An 18,151-nucleotide genomic window follows, 5' to 3' on the forward strand; every position below is an offset into this window, starting at 1 on the left:
TCTTGTTCTCTGGGAACAGCAGGCGTTCACTCACACGCATCCACGTTTGACGGCACGGAAACGCAGAGTTTAAGGAGTGCGCACGCAGCCACCATGGAGGAGTCGCCCCGAGCGTTGCGTCACGCCACCAGCCGGGAAGCCACGCGACGGATCTTTGATCAGTCTTGGGTCTGTTTCGCCTCATTGGAAACTTGGTCCTTGTTCTTCCTGCTCATAATCTAGTTAACGACCCCACAGCCATTCTGGGGCCAGTCTAAAGACATCCTCTTCCCTGGTACCCCATCGACAGAAACACCGCCAGAAGTTTCGGCAAAAGTCACTGAATGTTAGCTGAGCCAAGTCGGAGGTTACGGCGGCGGCAGGACTCGGACTACCGAGGTGGAGACGGAGCACCATTTCCTGGCCCAGAGCTCCACGCTCAGCTGTGGCGGAATCCAGCAGCGAGATCTACCTGGGACTCTGTGATCCCCGCGATCAGACACACAGCAGGCCTGATTCGTTTTCTGCACCTCGCCGAGCGGGAGGGCTCAGCCCCATAGCCCGAGGGTTTAGCTCCTGGAGCCCCACCGCGTCCTGCGGGTGCGGGGGCGCCCAGCACGCTGCTCTCGCTCACTCTGCGTCCGACAGCTCCGATTAAGGAGTGACTAACAATCTCTCCGCTTTCTCAGAAAACAACGCCGCCCCTCCCGCACGCCATTCTGAGTGGTCCGCGGGGAGGAGGTAACGCGCTCACGCTCCTCTAATGAGGTGGGGGTACGCGGTCCCTTATCGGAGCCGCGCGCGCGCACACGCCCCTCCGGTTCGGCGTCGAGGAGGTCTGCGACTCCGCCCATGGCGACGCCAGCGTGAGAGTGAAGTAGATTAACCGGCGGGGGCGAGTGAGGCGAACAGGGGCAGAAAGGGATTAGCACCTGCTCGTCTGCTCTTGCCAATTCACAGCCCTTTGTTTGAGTGGAGGCTAGATGAGTGAGGCACTGAGAATGCCTTTGATGTGCTTCCCCTTGTAATTGACTCGCCCGGCAGTAGATTCTCTCCCTCTATCTCTCCCTCCCTCTCCCTCTCTCTCTCTCCCTTCCTCCCTCTCTCTCTCCCTCTCTCCCTCCCTGCCTTGTAAGTAAAATTCGGCTTTGTTCCAGCCCCCCACCCACTCCAGCCGAAGCCGTACAACAAATAAAGAAAGGGAATGCTGGGAAATAAACAAAAAAAGAAACAGACTGAAGATAATTTAGCTCTGAAGTGGCAATCGTCCTTCCGCGGACTCGGGCGGCGTCTGGATAAAAGCGCCGCTGCATCAGCGCGTCTGATGCAAAGACGAGCCACGGTTGTTCCACCATCCCTCCGCTCGACGTGGGGGCATGACCCTCCATTAGCAGTCTCTCTCCCACAACTCTGTGCCAGCGGGACTGGGATTACCTGGGATCCTGCATTTACCCAAAATTCCCTCCGACGAGGACATATCCGGGTAGCAGAGGCCTTCTGGTCACTGGCGTTCTCCTTGGCACTCCGCCAAGCACCAGTAAGGCGGCCAGGGTGTGCTGCACCGGCGTGGCTCACTGACGCGAGAGGTGCAACGCGTTTGAATCGAGAACCTAACCTTTAAATGTCGCCCCGCAGAAATCGCTGCGTTGCTCCGCAGTTAATGGTGACATTAGTGCACGATAGTAATATGACTGGACACAACATTACAGATCTTTGGCTTGTGGCAGCGCTGTACGTTTTGGAAGTTAATATGCAATCAACCTAATCTTTTTTTGATCACAACATGTACAGTTTTAATTTAATGACAAAATCTAGTGCTGACCCCTGCCCCGCCCTACACGACACGTGTTCTGGCCATGTTTTTTAGCTCCTTTAAAAAGGTAAAACACAATTCTCAAAACACGCATCTCACCCAGACTGCATCCTTACCTTTCAGACACAGACACTATGTGTTCAACAACACGAGTGCACTGCGATTGCCGGAACGAGACTAGCTTTCCAGGCAGTATGATGCCACCAGTCCAGCGCTGGGCTGCGTCCTCCCCAAGGAGGGAGGAGGTGCCTGATGCAGTTGAGGCAAGGCTGAGAAGGAGATCTCCTAACTCATGACTTATCCGCGGTTACGACGCCCCTGGGAGGAGCTTATGAGAAGACCCGGTCCGTCTCCTCCACGCGTATAGTCGGCGAGCGCACAAAAAGAATCACCCGAGAGTAGAGACTGTGACCACAATGGCAATGGCTGGCAAGACTACAGCCTTATTGATCTTAACGCACAGTCTAATTTGTCAGTCAGCGTTTGCCGGGAGCCCAGAAGGGCCTACCATCACCATTATGTCAGCTATTTTTGGAGGCAGAAGGGAGACGGCAAACGTTCCGGAGTCGCAAAACCTACCTGGGTCACCAGGCTGCAGCTGTCCACGACGGACACCGAATTTCCGCAGCTGGCCCAGACGGAGTCGTCCAGGGGCAGCAAGGCACGAACAGGCTGCCGGCCCAGCTCGGCGCTCCTGCAGGACTCCGGCCGCCACAGGTCTCCTAAACGGGGCACAAAGTTCCCACATGCAAGCTGGAGAAATACAAGAACGAGCAATGGTGAGGGTGCGGCGTGACGGAGGCATTTCCTGTTTCCGGGAATGCTGAGAAAAATGAAAAGTTGAAACTATTTAATTAGCATCCCCCCCCCCCTCCTCTTATAAGAAGTCATCAAACAGTGGAATTGGAAAAATGTGCCACGTGGTGATTTGGCCATTTTTGCCTGAAGCAAGTCACTTAAGCTAAATTGGTTCCATTAAAGTCGAGGAGTTAAATCCTTGTGTTTTCAAGACAAATGGACAGGAGAGATGCGAGGACTCGCTCACCTGTGCTGATTTAAACACGCCGGCGAAGCACCAGCATGACATCGGAACGTGCTTGTGGGCTGTGTGACCTCGTGAGTCCACGGTGCGCTTTCGGTGCCATGCTAACGCGCCGAAGAGTGTCAGGTTAATGACTACAACGCTGGGTAATGTAAACCACCCCCACCCACCCGTCCGTCTTCACAGCCTTGATTATTTTTCTCAAACGCAAATTACGCTCAGAACCAAGCGTGTCTCCCACTTCAGGGCCTAATCGTAGGGTGTGCAGCCAAACCATCGCGGACAGCACCATGACGCCCCGATACACACACTAACACACACACACGCATGCCCAGAAACTAATGAAGCAAAATTAGAGAAGGATGCGCTGCGTGTCATTTAATTAACATTTCGAGTTGTTTATTTCTACCTTTGTTACCAGAATACCTTCCTCGGGTTAATTGCGCCGGCGTAAAGGAAACGTCACGCCCCATATCCCTCCAGGCCCGCCCTTAGAAAACTCCCCCTTTGGCCCGTCGTACACAAACAGCGGCCCCGTTCAGAGTCGCTCCTTTCATCACGGAGGACGTCCGGAGGAAGAAAGGACAGCGATCACACTGCAGACGCGCAAAACATCCAGGGACGCGGTCTTTAATAAACACGTTTTTATTAAAATAAAGGCTCAGAATGGGGCGGAGACGAGGACGGTTTCACACGGCATCTCATTTCCACGGGCTTTTATTAACTCGGGGTGTCCGACACTTCGCTGGCCCACGGAATTCAATCTCCTTCCTAATATTCCTACATATTTTCCACTGTGTAGTTTCATCGACAACAAATTCATTACTTTAACTCTCGATACCCTGAAACAAATACGCCGCAACACTAACACAATCGAAAAACCCCTTCTGATTGGGGATTTTTTCATACTCTCATTTTTACTTTATTAAAATATTTCTTTATTTTATTTATGAACATCTTATTGTTAGGCGGTATATAGTTGCATTTCCTCTTCGTCTCAACCACGTGGCTTTTTGAGAGTTTTTCAATTCCTTTTACTATTTATTTTTGCATTTCATATATAGTGTAACATCCAACAGGCACACTGCGCAAGGCTGCGCGTAATCATCCTGCAGGCTGCGGCAGAGCGAACGCCTCGCAGACGGGCAGGTAGGTGGCATGAGACGATAAACCCTTACCGTAATGTCTGTGCCTGCTGTCAGCTGAATGTGACTGCTGAGTCAGTCTGATCCCCAGGCTGTGCCTAACGCATGTGCCTAACGCATGTGCCTAACGCATGTGCCTAACGCATGTGCCTAACGCATGTGCCTAACGCATGTCTACTTTTAACGTGGAAATATATGCACCACGCACACACACAAAGACGCACATGTACACCCGCGTGCACACACACACACACACACACGTACACCCGCGTGCACACACACACAGACGCACATGTACACCCGCGTGCACACACACACACACAAGCATACACACACGCAGACACAAGTATACACACACGCACGCAGACACAAGTATACACACACACACACACACAAAGACGCACATGTACACCCGCGTGCACACACACACACAAGCATACACACACACGCAGACACAAGTATACACACACACACACGCAGACACAAGTATACACACACACACGCAGACACAAGTATACACACACACACGCAGACACAAGTATATATACACACACACACACACACACACACACACACACACAGCTGCGCTCACTAGCCATCATACATGAGGACATGGAAGTTGGATGTTTCTGTCCACGTGCCTTCTCATGACTACAACTTGCTTACAGCACATAATGTACAACAATAATAGAAAATAATAACACGTTCATGAAATGGTCATTTGCTTTCAAGGTAATCCTGAATTCACCGGCATTTTTTATGCAACTAATACACAGCCTTCCCATCACCCTGCCTTATCCAGTCACACTCGGATTACACGACGGAATACATCCCTCTCACGCTCTCACACGCAGCGCGACAGTCCCCTCGGAGGGGCCCAAAAACAAACAGAAATGCAAACAAAACAAGCCCATCCTTGACTGCGTGAAAGGAAAGAAGATAAAAGACCAACTACAACACAAAGACAATCAGACTCATCTGTCCTGATCATTTGATTTGATTACCCTTCTTCCCCGCCGCATCCCTTTCAGTGGTAGACATCATAATCACTTAATGATCCCCTCCCCATTTACTGTTTCGTCCCATTAGCGAGACGGAAAACACAGGGCGTCGTCATCTATGTCGGAGCAAATGTGTCGCGAGAATTTACCTATTATTAACGGGGAATTTAAAACCAAAGGAAAAGAACAATGGTAAACTAAAAAAAACGTACAGAATGTCGCTCCTAATAAATCCCTGAATGGCTGGGGGAGAAATTAAACACTGAAGAATATAGAAGAGCACAGGAAACAGGCTTCGACCGGATCGTGTACCACCAACCTTCGGCCTGCCTGCTGTAAGCCAGGAGCGAGCCGCTGTGCAGGCCAGCCCACAGCACGCCGGCCGAGGGCGAGAGCTTCAGGCACAGGACGGGGTCGCCCCGGGCGCTCCGCAGAGACAGAAGGGCCTGCGCAGACGTCTCCATGCCGCCGTAGACCAGGATCCTGCGCGGGACAGCGGAAATCACACAGCTGCCGTTTCAGAGGTTGAAATGGGCTGGACAGATGTTGTTAGACCCTGTCGGTTTCCTAACAAAGAACCGCAGTTCTGTTCAGAAGGCAAAAGCCAGAGAAATCTGCGAAGGCGTCACAGAGAAACTTAAGGGCACATAAAGGACTCGTATTTATGTTTACAATGAAGTGTGCTTTTCACATACTCTCGAGGGAGATGGAACAACGCTTCACTCTAAGCTACACTGAGCCTTTGATATGAAACTGTCAACAGTGAGTGACAAGTTGCAGGCATTATTTTCCATCACTGGATACAATTTTGAAAAAGCACTTGAAAAAAACACTTATATTCAGTTTAAAAAAGGTTTTAAATCCAAAGTAATTTAAAGTAAATGACTCTTTTAAAGGGTCAGTATCAGTGATAATGGTGTGTGTGTGTTAGGCCAGGGCAGTACCTGCCATTGTCCAGTCCTACACACACAGTGCTCCCACCAGCACCAGGGGCCTGGACCAGGGGCCTGTCTGCCTCAGGAGGCCTGACCTCCGGCACAAACTCCAGACAACGCACGGGCGCGCCCACCTGGAAGCTCTTCACTGGCCGAGGGGTGGGTCTGTTCAGGGAGAAGATCTCCAGTTGACCCCGACCAGAGTCCCCCTGGCTAGCGACCTGGCGAGAGGGTGTGTGAGAGAGAGAGAGAGAGAGAGAGAGAGAGAGAGAGAGAGAGAGCACTCAGCACACATTCACAGGGTCAATCAGTCATGGTGGAGTCTGTTCCATGGTAAAGGAGAACAGGAGGGAGGATGAGTGAGAGAGAGAGAGAGAGAGAGAGAGAGAGAGAGAGAGTCAGAAAGAGAAAGAGTGAGAGAAAGAGAGAGTTAGGAAAGAGAGAGAGAGAGAGAGGAAGAGAGAGCAACAGAGGGAGAGAGAGATGGAGAGATCAAGAGAGAGACAGGAAGTCCTGGTGGAGTTCTGCTCCTCTGCCACGTGCCTACACTCCCAATGCTCGATCCGGCCTTGATCAAATTTCAGCTGGCAGAGAACACTTCCACTCCTGTTATTCCTTTTAGCCGCGATATTTCTACCTGTCAGCAATTTCAATTTCAAAGGACAGAGACCGGCTGAAATCAAATATCCTTTCAAATCGAGTCTGCACGCACTCGGATCCTCTTCAGATTTCCAAGCATTGGGCCTAATGGATTCCTGGAGTCGTCTCAATAACCTCCGACATTCTTCTTCAAACTCTGGATTTTTTTCGACACCAGGTGACGCGAACGTGTTGGGAAGAGAGGCAAGGGCCTTCGGATGTAAGCCGCAGCACATAAGAACTCAGAGTTCTGGGTGAGTGACTGGTTTGCTGTATAAGATGGAGGTTTAGATGACAAATTTGATCCTGCAACTGCAGGAAGTTGACAGAGTAAGACATTAGGAAACCACATCACGCAAACCGCCCTGCAAAGAAAAACCAAAGCAAAGCAAAGACTTCCACCTGATGAGTATTTAGGGCTGCACTGTTAATTAACGACTTTTATGTGCAGGAAAGGAAATGTTTGCTTTTATCAACGCTGTCGTGCGGCTGGTTCGTTTCTAACGCAGGGGAGGCGACCTGCTCGCAGTCAAACAAAATGATGGCCTCCCGCCAGGAGTGTCCCGCCGACCAGCTCATGTCTCAGGTCTAAATCTTCCAATTACCAAATACCAACAAAAAGACACACACACACACACACAAAACCTCTCGTGTTTACCCGGGAGACAAAATGAGCGAGTGTGAGAGCGAGGGACTGAGTTAGTAAGAGAAAGAATGAGTGAGAGTTGGAGAGAGTGAGAAAGACTATGGGTGTGAAAGAGTATGAGCGTGAGAATGCGAGAGAGAGGGAAGGAGAGAACGCAAGAGTGGGTGAGAGGAAAAAAAGAGAAAGCAGATAGAGAGAGAGGCTGAGGCTGGGTACCGATGCGCCCAGCTGCCTGTGATCAGTTCCTATGCTCATTAGGATGCTCTGGGGTTTGGGGTCCATGATGGATTGTTAACTATGGAGGTTTTTCTTCAGCCCCGGGGCAGCCGAGTGAAGTCCATCACCCACAAAGGAGCTCTGCGGCCAAGGGGTGACACGCCCCTCTGAGACAGGCCCCCCTGAGACACGCTCCATGGCCCAAACTGGCTAAAAAGTACAGTCTAGCCCTTCTAAACAGCCCTGCTAATATGCAGGCAGTCATTAGTGTGACGTGTATCTGCACACGGAGCGGATGGCTGAGGACTACTGGCCCCGACGGTCTGGATGGTGGGTGGGTAGGTGTGGGAGGAGGGATTGGGCCGAGCAGACAAAGCAAATGAGGGTGTCGTGTGGGGGGGGTGGGGGGTCAGCCTACCACACACGAACCTCTGCAGAGACTCTGCTGTCTGACTCGCATGCACCACCCCCCCCCCCCCCCCCCACACACACACACAGCACGCTCCTCCCTCTTCAATTCTATCCAATTCTTCTCTAAACTCAGCTGGATTACAGTCCCTCGACAAACTCATCAGTGCTTGTTTGGGGGAACAGACTCCTGGACGTGTGCCACGGACTCCCCTCCGACTGCTGGCCAGAAGACCGTGCACGCTCCCTCTTAAGCTGAATCTCTGCCAGCTTTAATAAGGCTGAATTTGACTATGAGCAGAAGGTGTGTAGCGCGAAAGAAGCCCACGGGGTCGCCCGCTCTCGTCCTGAGGGCATAATGGGCAAATTCAGAGCAAATTCAAACCTATGGGGGTTTTTCTAGTTTTCATTAACAGATTTGCCACTTACGAATACTACAAAAGAGGCAGGAAATTCTAGAGGAGAGAAATATGTGCATTTAATATATTTAAATGCAAAAAACAAACACACCATAGTTCCTAGAGGGCGCTACAGGTCACTACACTACAGATTAAACATATATGTCCTCTGGTAAATGTCCAAACTAGTCCTTTGTCAGTTGATCAATATTAACAAAGTTGGCTCGAGTTAATAAGTAGGTGTGTGGGCGTGCGGGTGCAAACCACATGGTTCAGTAGACATGCGGACAGTCAGTAGACATGCAGACAGTCAGTAGACATGCAGACGGTCAGTAGACAGGCAGACAGTCAGTAGACATGCAGACGGTCAGTAGACATGCAGACGGTCAGTAGACAGGCAGAGAGGTGCATGCTAGAAAAATCAATATTATAATTAGCATCTGACACTGTAGGACTACGAGGGTGCTACACTGCCACTCTGCCTTAGACGGATTATAAATGACGTTATTCCTTTGATCAAAGCCATGAGAAAAATCCCACAAGCCTTGTGTGCTGTTATTAGCGTCCTCTTCGGAGAGCCATGGCGCGTAGCCGGCATCAGGCGTGGGAGTGGGAACCGAGCGGACGCGTCTCTCCATCCGCGAATTACGAGCCAGGAGGTGACAAACGTCCGTCATCCACCCGCCCCCGCGCTCCTCCGCAGTTTATCTGGCCGGCAGGAAGAGGGCGGAAAACGACAGCCCAGGTGACTTAGCGGGCCCGATTGGCGCGGAGGAGTGGAAAAGGCCCTCAGTTAGGCTGCTGTCTAAGTAACGTTAAAGGTTGAGTTAGTATCTCATTGTGTGAAAGGAATGCAAAAAAAAAGAACATCACTGTGCCGTAAAAGAAGCAGAACGCAGAAGACTAAAGCTAAAAAAAAAAAACAGAAGAGAGAGCCATATATCATAGCATTTATTATTGAAAATGGCTTGTACTCGATTTCAGTCCGAGCTGATAAAAAGCTTTTGAGTGTGCTAGATCATTGAACACACGCTGACCTACAGACCGTAGTTCAGCTCGCCAGCGCAAAGAACACCGGAGCGTCAGGCTAACCCACAAAGATCTTCTCCCGCTAACCCGCGACTTTATCTTTCATGTTCCCTGCGGGGTCCGCACCCGCCGATCTCCAGGAAGTCCCCAAAAACGATTAACTGGCGGAGTCAGACAGGAGCGTCCTCCAGTGTCCGAGAGGACTGGCATTGTGTGTATCCGCCTGCTTTGGGGGATTTTCCATGATGAACAGCTCACAGCGTTGGGTTCAGGGAGTTGGGGGAATGAAACGTGGCTTTTACCTTTTTTTTACTGGGCGTTTCGCTTTTGTGCATTTTGAGCCAAATCTACAGGCCTTGGGGAGATCTTTATAAGCAAATATATCTTATGGATAGAAATCATAAGGTGAACATCATACCATTACCTACGGTGTGCCACCCTCTTAGTGTGCCTTATCCTACAAATACACGTAAGGGTGTTGGTGCGTCCCAGGACGAGTTGGGAATACGCTCTGTATATGTGAGTGGCTCGGTGTGTAAGAGGGTGCAGGGATGAACAGGTTAACTCCTTCACTTACCCACAGGTAGCCTTGAGGGAGGGACATGCCTGCCGCGGAGCAGCCCAGCAGAGCGCACTGGACCGGATTGTGCAGGGCAGCCACCAGCTAGGGGGGAGAAAGTGAGAGTTTAGTCACACTCAAGCGGGCCCAGAACGTCCCCGTTTTACTGCGCGCGTAAATTCGCCCGGATCCGATCCAACCGGCACGTCTTGGAGCCGCTCGAGCCCGCCTGCGGATGCGGTCCAGCCAGGAAACAGGCGCTGTCCGACACGACCACGATGGATCCCGGCCAACGGCACCGCTGCGTTATTTGATACCGCGCCGCTCTGACACACGTTCACGGGCCCCGCGGCGAACGATGAATGCCCTTTGTCCCTGTGGGACGCCCTTCTGGCTCAGACGAAGCCAAATTTAAAGAAAGAAAGAGCTCCGATTCCACACATCCGGCCTGGTTGTTAAAACGGGAATCTAACTTGCACTGGAGCACTGCGATGGCGCAGCGAGAGACCTGCCAAGGCCACGTGCCATTCAGCATGGCACGTACACAGACCTGCAGAACGTGCGTGCTACCTTTACAGTTACTGAGGGAAGAGTGTGGCAACTGCGCAGTGGCTCGTTCGGAGCCCATGGTGCTGGCAGGAAATCTGCAAAATTCACAGAGCAAAAGGAAATTATTTAAGTGTCTGCTTGCTTGTATTTCTCAATAGGACCCGTGCTGAGCAAAGTGGCAGACGGCACATATAATTGCATCAGACTGGGGTGTGTGTGTCTGGGGATGCAGGGTGTGTGTGTATGTCTCTGCAGCCTTAATGCCATTTAATGTTGCCTCTGAGGAATATGAGCATCAATCACTGGTAATTTATTACATCCATCCAAAAGCAAACCCCCCAAAACACACACACACACACACACACACACACACACACACACACACACTCCCCTCCCCAGAATGCACGTCCAAACAAAAACATGCTGAAAATAACGCCAGCCAGATGACTAACTCTGCCCATCTGTCCAACGGGAGCACCTCCTCCCTGCGTTCTCTCGTCATCCGTTTACACTCGTTGAGCGCGTTCGCTCCTCCCGCCTGACACGTATTCCCACCATCCGCCCCTCCTTCAGTTAAAGGATGGATGTGTTTAATTGCTAATTAAATGGCAGTCATAACAAGCAGGCATATGGCAGCCCGCGGGCAGAGGACCCTGGGTAAGAGGGATCCAGGGACCATCCTGCAGCTGTCCGAGGCGCCCCAGAGCGTCGCTGCGTAGTCTTTGACCCACCTCCAACGCCGCTGCGTCGGGCTCCGCTCGGTCCAAATCCCCGTCGGCTCCAACACAGTCTGTGTAACCCCCCCCCCCCCCCCCAATCGCCCTCGCTACATCAAGGCAAAGTGCTTGTTCTCTCTACATCCAACAGCATGGGAGGGAACAGAAAAATCAGAATGGCCCTCGACTCTGCGCTCTCAAACTAGCTGCACTTTTACGGGACAGATCCGCTCTGAAAACGCTGCTCCAGCGCAGAGCAGCCCGGAGGAGCGGGACGCATCGGGACGCGCGCTCGCGATGATGTCTGTCAGTAGCGAGAGGCTCATTTGCATATCGCCACGTTCCGCCGAGTCGGTTCTGGTGTTGCGGGGTGTCGCTCCCTCCCAGAACCCATCTGCTCCTGCAGGAACGTCGCGGGAAAAGACAGCGAGAGGATAGGAAAGCAGGTGAGCGGATGGAGGGGGTGGGGGGGGGGGTTCCGATGCAGCACTTGCAGCTGCGCAGGTGAGCACTAATTAAAGACAGATTTGTTTATGGAGGGTGTGGGCTGGGCTCCCGGTCCCGTTGACCCAGCGCCCTGTGAGGGGAGCCGTCCCGCCCGCCCTCCATGGATGGTGCCGCATGCCGGATCCAGGTGGCGTTCCCGTTTCCCACAGCCCGACTTTGAAATGCAGCAGACAGCGGAGGGCCCGCCCGCAGACGAACACCTTTGCAACGTCCGGCACGTTATTAGCGTGTTATGTTAGGCGCCCGGGCACGCACAACTGTAACACAATCGGCCTGGTAGCGGGTAGAGGTTGAACGAGCTACCCAGAGGCTCCGGGGTGGGGTGCGTTCGGTGCCAAGCGGGTGACCTCATGCACGGCGGGATCAACTTTTCCACGTACCATTTAACAACTTCCTGCGCTCCGCCAGGAGGAAGGATTTAACAGCGTCTAATTTGCATCGTCAGGAGCCTCAGATCCACCTGGGGTGGAGTCTTCACACTCCGAGCTCTTTTTTTGCTCTGTGAAGTCTGCGTTCAGCCGGCGCTAAGTTTACCGCACATCAGACGCGATGATTAGTACTGCGTTCGGCTTGGAGGTGAGTGTTTATGAGTGCTCTGAAGACAACAGACGCTGCCATCAATGATTCAAAAGTCCTGCTTAAAGTGTCTTTATTGCTCATGCCGTCCCCGTCTATGAAATCTTCTTTAACGCGCGATTCAGACAGTTAACATCGCATGCGCACTTGGGACATCCGGTGCCGCTGTCCTCGGAAAGAAACGCTGGACAGTTCGACCGTACTTGGCCGCATGTCCTGCGTCGTGCGCCACCGTAGCGCTACGGTCACGCCGAACTCATCTGAACGCGGCAAGAAGATCCGTCGCCTGACTTCGTCCAGTTCCGGAGTAACGAGCGGCAGCATTAACAGCAAAACGACACCAACCCCTGAACTCTTAACACACCGACACTTCACAAACATGCCGGAGCTCTGGGACACCGTGCTATTAGCATTTAATAAGCTGTGTGTCGCCTCTGAAACCCACAGAGCTCGGGTTAGCATGTAGAGCTGCAAACCAGTGGGGGGTGGGGGGTGGGGGGTGGGGGGTTATCCGCTCGGTGAGTCACAAAGGCCACTTCTGTGAGAGCGTGCGTCCTCCTGACGACGACACAGGCACCTCCCACACGCTAGCGAGCGCTGACGGAGCCGTTCTGCTGGTTATTGACTGATAATTGCTTGGTTCTGGGATCCGCCTCCGTGCTCTCTCGTTCCTGGGATAAAGGGAAGCTGGAAAGGGGGGTGGGAGGGGTCCCTTGACTTGAAGAGAAAATACCGCATAGTGCTCATGCCAATATGACCACTGCCGAACACCACGGTGTCTTACAGGGCAGATCAAAAACCAGTTCAAGTCTGCTTCTCTCTCTGTGTGTGTCTGTGTGTGTGTGTGTGTGTGTGTAAGTAATACTGGGCAGATTAGAGTCTGTCTGTGTCTGTTTCAGTGTGTGTGTGTTATACTGGGGAGATTAGAACCTGTTCGTGTCTACTAAAGGAGACTTTAGCCAAACCAATACAAGCATTCTGCAGTTAGAGCTCCTTAAGCCTGCAGGAATTTGAAACGTGTGCATGTGCGTGTGTGTGTTTGGAGGGACCAGCGACCATACACTTGGCCGGAGTGTCAGAAAGACTGTGGCCTGACAGCAAGCTTAATCCGGCCAGCTGCACAACTTCCCTCCCAAACGATCCGACGGTTTGTGCGAGCGCTCGCATAGGGCGTACCATGTTCCGGCGCGCCATTCGCTGTCTGTCCAGTGTCCTCTGCAAACTCCGGCGACCTTAACACGCCACAAACAAGTAGCCTGTGTCATCAGATCACGAGCTGGACATCGTCCAATCATTTCAATTCCACGGGTGGAGACAGATGAAAGTTCACAGGGTGGAGCAACTGGCGTCGTGCGCGGTACATTCCTGGTCACCTGAGCACGGCGGGTTTAAACCGGAGAATCATTGTTTACATCTCCCGAGCAGCGAAAGAGCGAGTGGGTGCTTGTCTGGTATCTGAACGTACGGCATCGAGTTGTAAACTTTTGATTAAGCTCGACAGGAAAGCTGACCATCTTAACGTACAGACTCCCTGCTTCCTTTGGCTTAACGTACAGACTCCCTGCTTCCTTTGGCTTAACGTACAGACTCCCTGCTTCCTTTGGCTTAACGTACAGACTCCCTGCTTCCTTTGGCTTAACGTACAGACTCCCTGCTTCCTTTGGCTTAACGTACAGACTCCCTGCTTCCTTTGGCTTAACGTACAGACTCCCCGCTTCCTTTGGCTTAACGTACAGACTCCCTGCTTCCTTTGGCTATCGATAAGATCACGGCAGCAGTGCAGAGTCGGCGGGAGGTTCGACCAGGACATCACAAAGATGCGTTCGCTCGCGTTCACATGCCAACTGTGGCCCGCTGCTGGACGCGTTTGATTGCGGCGCGCCTGGCTAATTCAGTTGGAACCCAGTGCGTCTCGTTCCCTCTGGCGCGGATTCTCTGATGCGGCGTGACAACCCCACCATCGACGAGATAAAACAACCCGACGGTGGCACAAATAACAGGGTTTGGAGCCAAGAGCTGGCTGGAGGCTCTCTCTCTCTCTCTCTCTCTCTCTCTCTCTCTCTGGCAGGAACACGGGGGAGAAACACGCAGAGACTTAAGGGTCTCCTCCCCCAGTCTGGACGAAGGCACGGCGGGCCGGCCGCTAAACGGGCGGTGAGAGATGGCGCCTTCAAAAAAATCCCTCAGACACTCCACAGGCTCGCGTGGGGTCAACCGGGCAGGGTCAGCCACGCGCCACACACCCATGAGGAATAACTCCAGGGCTTCTGTCCCCTCTGTCTACGCACTCCTTAATAACAGCAATTACCCAAAGAATTGCCACTGATCAGGAGCTGATAAAGGAGTGGTGGCAGCTGTGTTACCTAATCCAGGGGATTTTTCTGCTCGTTTGTTTGCTTTTGTTTGTTTAAGACAACTGGACCTCTCTAGCTTTTGGAACAGCTAGGGAAGAGGACATAACGCAGTGTAATGCAAGCTCCTGGCCGTGCCAGGAGGTGGTCCGTGTGGCTTAATCACGTGGGGAAGGACTGATGGCGCGATTACCCGTCAGGAGAAGGAGGGGACGAAGGCTGGCAGCTCACACCGGGGCAGTAAACAACGGACCAATCACGGGTAGGACGGGGGGGATGCAGCATCCTCGTGAAGCGCCCTCCCATTACTAAGGGCAAGTCGGCGAGAGCACTGACGTTTAAATTAGCACGTCTCTCCTGTGCCGCTCTCGTCAAGGTTGCGTTAGCGGCCGTCTCTGCAGAAGAGCAGCTTGAGGGTGTGTGTGTGGGGGGGGGACGAGGAGACCGAGACGCTGTCTGCTCCGCTCACGGCACAGCTAGGGCATGGACGATTTCCAGTAATTAGCACGCAACTGTCAAAGCGACAGATCAGTCCCCTCTGAGGATGACCTCACACTTAGGCCCCGCCACAGTGGCACTTCCGCTACCCGCACACCAGAGCCACACTGCCCTCTACTGGTTGAAAGCGTAACAACCTGGACACTTGAAACTGCCGGGCGTGCCAATATTTCAATCCAAGATATGAGAAGATGCATTTTCTTCGGGGGCTGGGTGTTAGTTGATGCGCCGCAACTTCAAATTCACTTACATTCCTCTGGGTCTCATGATAACAATGCTATCGCATACAATAAGATGAAGGTGTGTTTTCACGATTACATTAATATGTGCTTTTACGGTTAGATTGGCGAGGTGGTTCCTTCTTGCCTTCTTGCCCTTCCTGGGCGTTTCTGAAGGTCTTTAGATGGCTCGCGGGGATCGGAGAAAGGTCATTCCATGCTGGTCCTGCTCTCAAGACTGGACACAAAAACAAAGTCAAGGTAACAAAGCCAGTGCAACACCCGGGCTCATCATGGCCGCAAACCCCGTCCGCCAGATTTGATTCGGCAAATCCCATTCGTAACCTGAGAGCAGCAGCGGCAAAAAAAAACATTTGCATGCCGGAAAAGTGCTGCCTACGGTATCAGCCACCTGCCTGGGTGTCTGGGATGACAGGAAGACAGCGTAAGGAGAACGGGAGCCGCTGGAGTCGCCGGTACAGGAGCTCCGAGAGGCTCCTTATGTTTTACTGTGTAACAGCGGAGAGGAAGCATTAGTGCAGAACGAATCCTGCGCAGGAGCGCGCATCCTGACCGGAGGGGCCGTCGGTCACGTGGGACAGCAGCCACGCTAGGCACCAGTCGAACGGCCGGTCCGTGACGGACAACGTCGAGCACCCGCCCTGCGGGGCTGACGCCCGGGAAAAGGTGATCGACAGAGTGACAGGTTAGCGCTGGATGGTGTAATCCCTCCTCCGGAAGCCGGAAGAGAAAAGAGAGGAAACGGTGTGCTTCCGTAATTAATTACGCCACTCCACAGGCAGGTGGCAGCAGAGATGTGGGGCGGGGCGGGGGGGGGGGGGGGGGGGTTTAATAGCCCCCCCCCCCGAAAAAGACACGGGGATATATAGCTGCAGGTCCAGTGAGTGTTCCTCAAACAGGTGCGAGCATTTTCCCTATTGCCCTTGCTGTGTGAGAGTGTTTGCATTTGCCAGAGGGATGAGGCATTGCAGAGGAGAGAGAGTGGAAGAAGGCCACAGGGAGACGCGGGAGTGTGCCGGAGATGGATAAGACAGAGCTTTTAATCCATGTGGTAGCTTCTGCTCTACACAGAGACAAACGCTGCACTTAAGAGGACAGCCTTGGTAGGGTTTGTTCTGATGCCTCTCCCGCAGAAAACGGTAGCCTAGATCTACAGAGACTTGCTATAGAGGGGAAGGGCACCTTTCTGAGAGGTTATTTGATCTATATTTCATGTGTGGTTGTGCAACGTTGTGCGTGACCAAGCGTCAGATCCAGATGAGTGGGAATCATTCTCTTTATTTTGCTTTCGCCTGCCTTCGCAACAGAAGCAGTTCCGCGGAGCCGACGTCATAAATCAGCTCTTCTCGGAGCGACGTCACGAACGGGCTCCGTCCCCGCGGACGCCATTGCCGCGGCCAGCGTGGGGTGTGTTGACAGAGACCCCGACGGCGGGGCCGGAGCGATGCGGGCGGGGGGGGGGATCTCCATCGCGAGATGGTAAGACGCAACTCGGGAGGGGATTGCCGGCGAGGGACCGCCCAGACGCGGTCTGCGCTCTCTGCCAGCCCGGCGGGAAATAAGGTGAGTACTAGCAGAGAAACCGATCGGCTGCCAATATGGAGGTTAGTGGCGGTGTGCTGGCTGATAAGTTGATAAGCCTGAGAGAGTCACAACTTGCGTGGGAGGCAAATAAAAGTCGGAAAGAGAAGAGACACTTTGGCATGCACCGGGAGAGACACACGAGTATCAGAATATATCACACAAGCTAGCATGAGACGCTTTCACAAATACTGCATGTGGGATAGCATACATCAGTGGCAAAAAATTCTCAGCAAGCTATTCAAGCACTAGAAATAAAACAAGATAAAGCACACACACACACACAAACTAAAACCATGAGATTGTAGAAGACTATGTCAGAAAGATGTTTGCACTCCCCCTCCAATCATTGTGCATCCCGAGTTTGTTTGTGGGGTCAGTAAACATGAGCTGTGGATGAACCAGTAGGCAAACAGGCCAAGCTAACCCCCACCAGGGCCGGAGCCAGCGGGGCCACGCAGCACGGCCCGTGTTGCACAACCCGTTTTCAAAGGCCAAGGCCTTGGCTGTGTTTGGTCTCCATTATTGGGTTATACAAAATAAACGAGTGAATGAATGAATTCTTCACACCGGTGTGTAATCACAGAGTTCCATTCAGTGTCCATATGATCTCCGTTATACGGAAAAACGTGGGCATCAAGCACAGTCCGTCCGAAGCGCTTTCGTACAGAAAAAGCCTCTGGACTGTGTCACGTGAGTAAGACTTCTGCCCAACCTGCACACACCTAAACGGGCCTAATCGTTCATCCATACGTCAGTCCCTGTAGAGGCACCGGATATGTATGACATCATCTTGCACTTCAAAGCGAGCCGTGAACATCTCCCCCGTGTGTCCAAGTTCCTCTCAATCAAGAATAATCTCTAAACAAAAACCTCTTCTCCCTTTCCACCTACTGATCTCCACACATCCAGACAGTTGTGTGTGAACCCGGTGGTTTTTGGTGGCTTTTTTGCTATCTTTTTTTCATTTTTAGGCTGAAGTTGATTTGTGGCAAAGTGTTATATTTTCCCCCCCGAGCACCAGCGCGCGAGTGCGAGAATGAACGGCATCGATGCGAGCCGGTACTTCGGGCAGAGAAGTGACGCCAGACCCACGCGTACCCTCCCTGCATTTCAACTGCAGGAGACTCAGGCAGAGAGAAGAGGTCAAAGTGACCTTGGACCAAACCTCCGCAGCTGGTAATTCGCTCAACAAAATCGCCGGAGAGACGTCGCTAAAGAGTGTCAGCTTTGAGAAAAAGGGACCATGGAAATAACAAACAAAAAACAAGAGCGTGAGTGCGACGTGGCTCGCGAGCGTAGCCTGCCTGCGCGATGCCGCCGT

General features: G+C 52.5%; 1 protein-coding gene across 2 annotated transcripts in view; it reads right to left on the bottom strand.

Annotated features, from left to right (window-relative positions):
* Nucleotides 1-18,151, bottom strand: part of arhgef10la (Rho guanine nucleotide exchange factor (GEF) 10-like a) — an 83,369-nt gene that overhangs the window by 8,085 nt on the left and 57,133 nt on the right. For both annotated transcript variants that reach the window (XM_027025307.2, XM_027025298.2), the window contains exons 20-23: nt 9,829-9,915; nt 5,925-6,136; nt 5,300-5,463; nt 2,372-2,514 (exon numbers count right to left, since the gene is read on the bottom strand). In XM_027025307.2, the coding sequence (XP_026881108.2) occupies nt 2,372-2,514; nt 5,300-5,463; nt 5,925-6,136; nt 9,829-9,915 (606 nt within the window). The remainder of the gene's footprint in view (nt 1-2,371; nt 2,515-5,299; nt 5,464-5,924; nt 6,137-9,828; nt 9,916-18,151) is intronic.

This window comes from Electrophorus electricus, chromosome 20 (assembly GCF_013358815.1).
Source record: "Electrophorus electricus isolate fEleEle1 chromosome 20, fEleEle1.pri, whole genome shotgun sequence".
Taxonomy (NCBI): domain Eukaryota; kingdom Metazoa; phylum Chordata; class Actinopteri; order Gymnotiformes; family Gymnotidae; genus Electrophorus; species Electrophorus electricus.